This window comes from Perca flavescens, chromosome 22 (genome assembly GCF_004354835.1).
Source record: "Perca flavescens isolate YP-PL-M2 chromosome 22, PFLA_1.0, whole genome shotgun sequence".
In the NCBI taxonomy this organism is placed as follows: Eukaryota; Metazoa; Chordata; class Actinopteri; order Perciformes; family Percidae; genus Perca; species Perca flavescens.
The window spans coordinates 20,829,816-20,838,356 of record NC_041352.1 but is presented as its reverse complement, the minus strand read 5'-3'; the positions used below and the strand labels follow the sequence as shown (position 1 = coordinate 20,838,356).

At 41.0% G+C, this 8,541-nt stretch overlaps 2 protein-coding genes across 4 annotated transcripts; one reads left to right on the top strand and one right to left on the bottom strand.

Moving 5' to 3' along the window:
• Positions 1 to 20: 20 nt before the first annotated feature.
• Positions 21 to 3,797, bottom strand: enkur (enkurin, TRPC channel interacting protein). Of its 3 annotated transcripts, none has more exons than XM_028569108.1 (5): positions 3,652 to 3,797; positions 2,187 to 2,332; positions 1,873 to 2,096; positions 1,270 to 1,416; positions 21 to 759 (listed from the first exon to the last, which is right to left on the bottom strand). In XM_028569108.1, the coding sequence occupies exons 2-5, from the start codon at positions 2,326 to 2,328 to the stop codon at positions 586 to 588; spliced, it is 687 nt and encodes a 228-aa protein (XP_028424909.1). In that variant the 5' UTR covers positions 2,329 to 2,332; positions 3,652 to 3,797; the 3' UTR covers positions 21 to 585. The 3 variants fall into 3 exon arrangements, with proteins under 3 accessions (XP_028424909.1, XP_028424908.1, XP_028424910.1); XM_028569107.1 differs by lacking the exon at positions 3,652 to 3,797 and adding an exon at positions 3,164 to 3,584; XM_028569109.1 differs by lacking the exon at positions 3,652 to 3,797 and adding an exon at positions 2,830 to 3,099.
• On the top strand, positions 3,304 to 8,285 carry thnsl1 (threonine synthase like 1). Its single transcript, XM_028569105.1, is given in 3 exon segments — positions 3,304 to 3,790; positions 4,187 to 5,569; positions 6,582 to 8,285. Coding segments are annotated over 3 exon segments (2,241 nt in total). The 5' UTR covers positions 3,304 to 3,736; the 3' UTR covers positions 7,386 to 8,285.
• The last annotated feature ends 256 nt before the right edge of the window (positions 8,286 to 8,541 follow it).

Sequence of the window (8,541 nt, the reverse complement as noted above, 5' to 3'; positions counted from 1 at the left end):
AATTGACAACAAATGTTTGGTTCAGTTTCTATGCAGTTCATTTTATTCAGTCAGGATTAAATTGATTTTAAAGGACACTCTCTTTTTAGAGCCTACACAGCCAACTATTTCCTATTATGTTCTCTAAGAAATTCCATAAGGAAGGCAAGAATGTGAAAAAAAAAGGAATGAAGGAACAGAGAAATAAGTGTTTATTTTCTCAAGCTCAAAATGTAATATCTCTACAAATGTTACTTTAAACTAACGTAATATTTTAGAAAGAGTACATTACTTTAAAAAGATTTGTTTGCCCAACTAGCAGTAGACTTAAGAATTGCATTTGTTCACTCAATGGCTAAGACTGCTATTAAATTGGTTATGAATGTACATGTTCCCCAGAAGGTAATTCGTAATGATTCTTTAATTTGCGTTTAGCTGGGCTTTGGAGTTTTAGCATCGTTTCATTGTTCATATGGCAGATAATGAGAATATACAAATACATCATTTCATTGTACTAAAGCTCATTTGGTATTTGAAGTAAGGGTGGGGGGGGGGGGTCTCAAGACATGCAGTACATCTGATTTAATCCAGTTTCTTTTTTATGTCCTAGTTATTGGGTATGTAGATGGTCTTGAACCTCTCAAAGAGGTCGATGTCGTTCTCCAGCTGCTTCATCGCCACTTCGAGACGCTGCTTCTGGGACTTCTTGGACAGGTTGTCTGTGACGAGGGAGAGGCCCTGGTACTCGTGGTGCAGCTCGTCCCAGTTCTTCTTCAGGCCCTGCATGGTGAACCCACATAGGGAAACCCATCACTATCACAATAAAGTCAGCTTGATAATACGACTGTCAGGATTCAAAGCTTTTATGTAGCAAACAGCCATCAAGTCCGAGGTACTGTCTATGTATAGACGTCCAGGAAGAACCCAAGACACTCGTTCTTTAAGAAAAAATATTTAAAAATGCCTTTAATTCATCTGGCACATTTTAAATAGAATAAGATCTATGTTGGGGCAACAAAGGGCTAATTCTCCGGTGTTGGTAAGTGTGAGAAATATTGCCAGTTCATAAGTGTTGTTTGAGTAATCATGGAGCTCCTATAGTGCTGGAGCAGCAGTTCAGAAATACAGCATAGTATTAATTCTGCCGGGACGGACACACACGGGCCATTTTATCCTCATTTATTAAGTATTTTACTAAAAATGTCAAGTAAAATCATCAAAGTAATTTCCTGTACCCCTGCTGTTTTAGGGATAGAATTGCCATTGTGCAGCCATGCTGTGTTTGAGTACCTCCAGGACGGCTTGTCGATCCTCATCAGACAGGTGGTTCATGGCTCCCTGCTCCCTCTGTTCTTTCACATAGTTGTTATACTCCTCCTGAGTTCTCTGCTCTTCTTCATTGCGCTGCTGCAGATACACAGGTACTTCTCCGTAGTGCTGCAAACAGGTACTAGAAACTTTAGACAATATGTTCACGGTGAACCTAATGAAATATTAAACCAGGTCCCAAAAGATAGATTATTTCATCAATAAATAAGGGAATTTTCCCTAGGTTTTTCTGTGCTACTTCTAATGTAATATTCAGTCTTTCAAAACGTATCCGACTGTTGTAGCTAACAATGTCTTTCCAATTTCTTTGTTGTGTGTAGAATTTTTTTTTCAAAATATTTAGAAGTCTGGTCTTAAACCTGCAAACTTCTACTTGTAATTGCTTTACATAATTGTACTTTCTTTTGCATTCTCATCACTATTTTTCTCATGATGGTGTCGCTTTTTTTCTGTGTTTTGTTTTTGTCTTTGTAATTTGACTCAATGTCATTGAAAATGAGGGTCGCCCCTCAATGATCTCTCTAAGATAAATAAATGTTGAATGTTGTGGGTGAAAAAAAACACCTTTTTCTTGATGTATTTGGGGACAAGTCCTGAATTCTCCAGGAGCTGCCTATGTCCCTTACTGGTGTCCACCCAGGTAGGCTGAGGTTTCATTGGCACCGCTGCAGCTGTCTTTATAAAGTCTCTCTTGGTGTGAATGCCCATAGGTGGGTTGTCTGTTCTCGCAGGAACCGGTGGTTTCTTCACAGTGCAGGTGTTACGATCCTCATTCGAACGCTGCGTCTCTGAAAGAACATATAAATATGAAGTTAAATAACAATCACTGTTCAAAGATGCCCACACACATTGTTAAAATAATCTATAGAAGAACTCACTTTCAGGAAATTTGGGCTCTTTTGAATGCTTCTTGAGGTATTTCTCCGGGGAAGGCACCTCTACTTTTGCTGGTCCCATTGTCCTCATTGCATCCTTGGTCGACTTTTTCTCAAGAACAACTGCCGGACGATACTTGGACATATACCTTCAGATTGGAGAAAATGATCACAGGCTGAAGTTATAATTTGAATTACTTTCCTTTATTTACATGCCACAAACACAAATTTCCAAAATAAGACCAAATGTAAGAGATCAGATAAAAGAAGACTTGAGACTATTGTTATCCATCTATATAGTTCTGTCCAGCACAGTCACGTTGCATAGAGGAATGAAATTGTGTTTCCCTGGTCCCGGTGCAAAACAAAAGAATGAAATAATCAACACAAGGTGCAAACAAAATACAAAAACAGGTACAGAACAAGATACAAGACAAGGCACAAACAGTGCAATATCAAACGTAGAAAAATACAAATACAAGCAACGTTAGTACGTTATAGATTTCAGTAACGTTAGTCATGTAAACAAATGTAAACAAATGTGAAGTGTTAGCAATAAACAGCAGTAGTAAAAGGAGTTCCCAGAGGATATTTATTTAATAAAGTGCAAGTAATCCATGCAATCCTAGATTATTAGCCAGCTCACCAAACTTGCTTCACTAGCTAATTCCGACGTCGTTTGTCAGATGATGATGTCAAATTTGAGGCCAAATTTCACAGCTAAAGCCAACTTGAGGTCGTCCTTTGTCTAATTATTGTTTTAGCAACCTTACCACACTTTGTTCTATTGTTAGTTAACTAGTTAGACTATGGACTAGACTATGGTCTAACTAATTTAGGTAGCTAGCTGGATAAGGCTATCGTTAGGTTAGGTTATTGTGACCTAAAATACGGTTCTAACGCAACATATAACGTTAGCTAGGTTATACTCACAGTTATCGCTACTTATAACGTTAACGTAGCTCTTAAAGTAACGTTACCTTTGCGTTTTTTTAGTATGAACCTCTTCCTTTGGAATGAGATTGTAGACGCTTTCTGGTGGATACACAACTTTAGACATGTTGAAAGACTTAAAACAGGCGAATTATTTTAAATATACTGTAATTAAGTCCAGCTAACGTTAGTTAACTTGACCGAGCTAACGTTAGCTAACGCTAAAAATGGACTGATTTGTTTGACAACACGCTGCCGGCTAGTTGCTAGGCAACTGGAGGAGCAAATGTTGCATTTCAGGACTTTAGTAAAGCGATAAATTGGAGGTATCCGAGCAGTCCATATGTAAAGTTCACGGACTGTTTCTTGGTTTAGAGCACCCACTGTTCCATAACAACTCGTATTATGCAGTCAATAACGTTAGCATTTCTATTTTCACAGGGATATGAGTCGTACTTTAGAATTCGGAACACTAAAGTAACACGTTCCGAGAATAATTTGAATGTAGCACTAAGGTCACTCGTGTTAGCCTTACCGCGATGCAAAAAAATTGTGGGTGATGATGAAAAGATTCTCTCTTACACATCGTTCAATTTGTAAGCCCGTGGTTAATATTGCATATGAAATCAATTTTGGAAAACACGTGTACGGTTTGTTTTTGCAACGGGATATCGGTGAGCCTTCGACATTCATCAATTTTGTCCCTCCAGGCTGGCCATAGTTGTTTGTGACTACTGTATAGACGTGTGGTGTTGCAGAATGGTGCTTTTCCTGTTAGGTTAAAACTAACTGTTTAGTTACCAGAGACACTACTAAAATAATCATTAACGTTATCGAGTTTCAAGTACGGAAAGGCACCACTTCACGTGAGTGTCTTGCTCATTAAACCATAGCTTATAAATGTCGCTGTCTTGAACTAGCTATGCTCTCCTGGCTGCAAAACGCGTGCAAAGTTAAAGCAGCCACTTGCAGCTGCAGCTCTGTGTCAAAAAGACAAGGCGGATATAGTCTACATAATAAAAATGTATTAAAGCTCTAACTGCATTTTAAATGTCTCTTTTTTTTGGCAGGAGAAAAGGCTGCTGTCATTTGCTGTCCCCTCAATGGGTTTACTGAATGCATTAAGAACTGTCAGATGCTATCTGAGCCCCTTTCCAGCATCCAAATCATGGCTCTCCACCAAAGCCTCCCTGCTGGGGGACAACAACATCCTGCTCATGGGTCCTCCTGGAGCAGGGAAGACCACAGTAGGGAGGATAGTGGCCCACAGACTAGGACTACCTCTCATTGACGTTGATGACGATGTCTTGGAGATGACGTGGAAGATGCCCGTGGCTGCCAAGCTGGCAGCAGTTGGCGGAGAGCGTTTCCTGGAGGAAGAAGGCCAGGCTTTGTGTAACTTCTCTGCCTCAGGGTGTGTTGTTTCCCTGACAGGCTCTAACCCTCTTCATGCTGCAGCGATGCAACACGTCAAAGAGTCCGGACTGGTCATCTACTTGGATGTGGACAGTGAAGACATCATACAAAGACTCGCCAGGATGAAGGTAAACAGGATAGTGGGCCAGGAGGCAGGGGCATCCATGAGCGACATTCTGCATTACAGGAAACAGTTTTATGAGAAATGGCTTGACGTGCGGGTGCTGTGTGGAAGAGGGGACACGGTGGAGGAAGTAGCGGAGAAGGTGCTGAAAGCTGTGGAGAGATATCACAACCGCGTTGCAGAAACCTATGTGTCAACCAGGAGTGACAGTGTGGCATCGTCCAAACAGGAAACATACTTCAGTGATGTTGTGGTTGAGGGCCTAGCCACAAATGGAGGCCTCTACGTTCCCAGGAATGGCTTCCCAAACATTGGTGCTCGTGAATGGTTGAGACTAGCCGACATGTCGTACCCAGAACGAGCATTAGTTTTACTTGAAAAGTGCATACACCCATTGGATGTCTCTGCTTTGGATCTCAGAACAATGGTATTCAAGGCATACGGTTCTAACTTTTCTAGTGAGGCAGTAGCACCTGTAAAACATCTCATCCACAATCAGTATGTTCAGGAGCTCTTCCACGGCCCCACCGCCTCATTTAAAGACCTCGCCTTGCAGCTGATGCCCCAGCTCTTCGCCTACTGCCTCCCACAGATGTGCAACTACTTAGTTCTCGTAGCTACCTAAAGTGCAGTGCTCAGTGGCTTCAGCAGCCTCCGTGGCACTGACATACACAGGACCGGGGTGCTGGTGTTTTTCCCAGAGGAAGGCGTCAGTGAGATTCAGAAGCTTCAGATGACGAGCTACAGGGAGGGCAACGCCAGGGCCATCAGCGTCCTGTCAGACTTTGACTTCTGTCAGAGAAGCATTAAGAGGATGTTTGGGGAGTGCGGGCTGACCGGGCACCTCGCTGTAGAGTACAGCACAGTCCTCAGCACCGCCAACTCCATCAACTGGGCGCGGCTGTTGCCACAGGTGGGTTGATCACCAAGTAGGGCTCCATGGAGAAAGACCACTTTCTATAATAGGTTTTTTTTCACTGCGGACATTTTGACTTAATATCTAGGGGAAAGCTCAGGTGTTACTAGTTTTATGTTATGTTTTATTTATTTGCACACACTATAAGACTGCATACCGTCCAGATAATGAAAACAAAGAGATGTGTCAGGAGAGGTCAAGAAGCCTTATACAACATACTCTTTTGAGAAAAACAAACAACAAAAAGCTAAAAAGATGAAGAAAATGAAAACTAAGCTAACATAGTTTTTAAAAATAAAAATACAGAAATACACCAACAAAAATGACAACAAGAAGCACACAAAATGAGCAGAGAGACTAACCAATCAGTAGACAACAATCCAATAAAAACAAAGAAATACATGAAAAACAATACGGGGAAAAAGAATAAGAGTCAAGAAATAATTAGACATCATGAATTAAATGTGATGGTAATTTTCTAATTTTAATTTTAGAAGCTCTTGATAATGTCTAATTTGGTGTTTCATATTTGTACATGCAATTTATTTTTTTTGTATTAATCCCTTGCTTGATCAATCAATGAATAGTTTAGCCTATAAAAGTCCACATGCACATAATTCATAATGCACATCATTTCCAAGAGGTAAAGGTGATGTCTTTAAAATGCTTGTTTAAAACCCCAAAGATTTTTAATTCACAGCGTTCTCTAGTCTGCAACAATGGAATGAACTGATCTCTTTAAAATGTCAGTTACAGCTTTATTAGAAATGCCACTTGTTTGCATCATCTGTCATGTTTCCGAACTGCAATATTGTGATACTGGACGATAAAAAAAAATGTGTCCCATACACTTCCTTCTGGTGTTTTCATTGGATTTTTCATCCATTGGGTTGTTTTCTAGATGTAATCTTTCAGTTTTCACAGTTACACTCTAAAAGGTTTTGTCACGCTTTCATTTTGCAACATCTAGTGAAGACAGTTTTGTTAATTTATCTTTCTCCTCTGGCAGGTGGTTTACCATTCTTCAGCCTATCTGGATCTAATCAGAGACGGTGTTATCAAGTTCGGTGAGCCCATTGATGTTTGCGTCCCTTCTGGTAACTTTGGCAATGCCATGTCAGCAGTGTACGCCAAGCGAATGGGCATCCCGATAAGAAAAGTAATCTGCGCGTCCAACCACAACCGCATCATCACGGACTTTATCACCACAGGCGAGTATGATCTCCGGGGACGGCCTCTGATGCTCTCCCACTCCCCGGCTATAGATATCCTGAAATCCTCCAACCTTGAGAGGTTTATCTACCACGTCTCAAACGGAGACGGCCGTCTTGTCAAGGAGCTGTTCACACGCTTAGACAGACAGCAGCACTTTCAGGTTCCCGAGCCTCTTCTTGGCAGGATGCGGCAGGACGTGGCGGCCGGCTGGTGCTCGGAGGACGACTGCTTGGCCGCCATCCAGAGCGTTCACACACAGGCGGGCTACCTCATGGACACACACACCGCTGTTGCTAAAGTGGTGGCCGATAGGCTGCAGGACGGTTCGTGCCCCGTGGTGCTTTGTTCCACCGCTCACTACGGGAAATTTGCTCCCGCTGTGTTCAAAGCCTTACAAATCCAAAATGTTCCTGAGGATCCCCTTGAGCAGCTGAAGGAGCTCGGATCGACTGTATCCAGACCTGAAATACACAGAGACATGATGCAATGCCTGGAGACAAGTGGCAGGAGGACACACACCGTTTGTCAGGCTGAGTACAGTGTGTTGGTAGAAGAGGTGGAGAGCATGATGCACGACTCCTTCTTGAAAGTTATGTAGGATTATTTTAGCGTTTGTTAATGTCCACCTCAACTTAACGTTTCAAACTTTTTAAAGTTTAAATCGGAATTAATTATTTACCAAAAAGTACATTTTTCATATGTCCTGTTTGTATCATGTGCTCTTCATTCTTTCAATGTATTTGTAACGTTTTGAAGCACATTTAACAAATAAAAGGAAAAAAGGTAAAATCTTGCTAAACAAAGAAAGAAATTTAAACAGAAAATAAATCAATAACATAAAATTCAATAAAAAGAAAAAGTGCCAGTTATAAACAGGCATGGTCATGAAATTGATTAAAGACATAATTTAAAAGGCCAAATCCTGCCTGAGCATGCAGGGTTGAGAAAATGAACATGTACACTCTGATTATACTATAATAGAGGCAGAAACTCAATATAAATCCTATTGAGGCTATTGCTTATCTAACACTTCTTTACATCATTATCCAGAGCCCTGGCCCACTAGATGGGGATGTCTACCTCTTGGCCACTGCTGGAATCACTGGTGCAAGGATTGCATTAACAGTATGGTATCGCTGTAGGGGGAATTAATGACTATCGCATATACAAATAATTCGGAGAAATACATGAATACAAATATATACATGTACACACATATACACATACACACACACCACACACAAACAACAAATTCTCATCTACAATTCATCTCGATAAAGAGCCTTTTTCCTCTTCTCCCAAGCTTTATCTAGATAATTAGCTAATTTATATGTTTCATATTTGAACAGCCATCTCAGTCTTTGAGCATCATCCATATTTACCAAGTCAGTCTCTGCTCTTATCAGACAAGTAAATTATTAAACAAGTAAAAAGTGATGTAAAATCGATATGTGCTGTCAGGGAGATAATCATCTTAAAGGAACACGCCGACTTATTGGGAATTTAGCTTATTCACCGTAACCCCCAGAGTAAGACAAGTCGATACATACCCTTCTCATCTCCGTGCGTGCTGTAAGGCTGCCTGATGGCTCCAGCATTAGCTTAGCCTAGCACAGATCCTGCAGGTAACTGGTTCCAACTAGCCTACTGCTCCAAATTGTGACAACATGTTCCTATTTACAAGTTGTGATTTGTGTAGTCACAGCGTGTACAAAAAACAACGTAACATGAGACACAGCCATCTTCTAACAGTA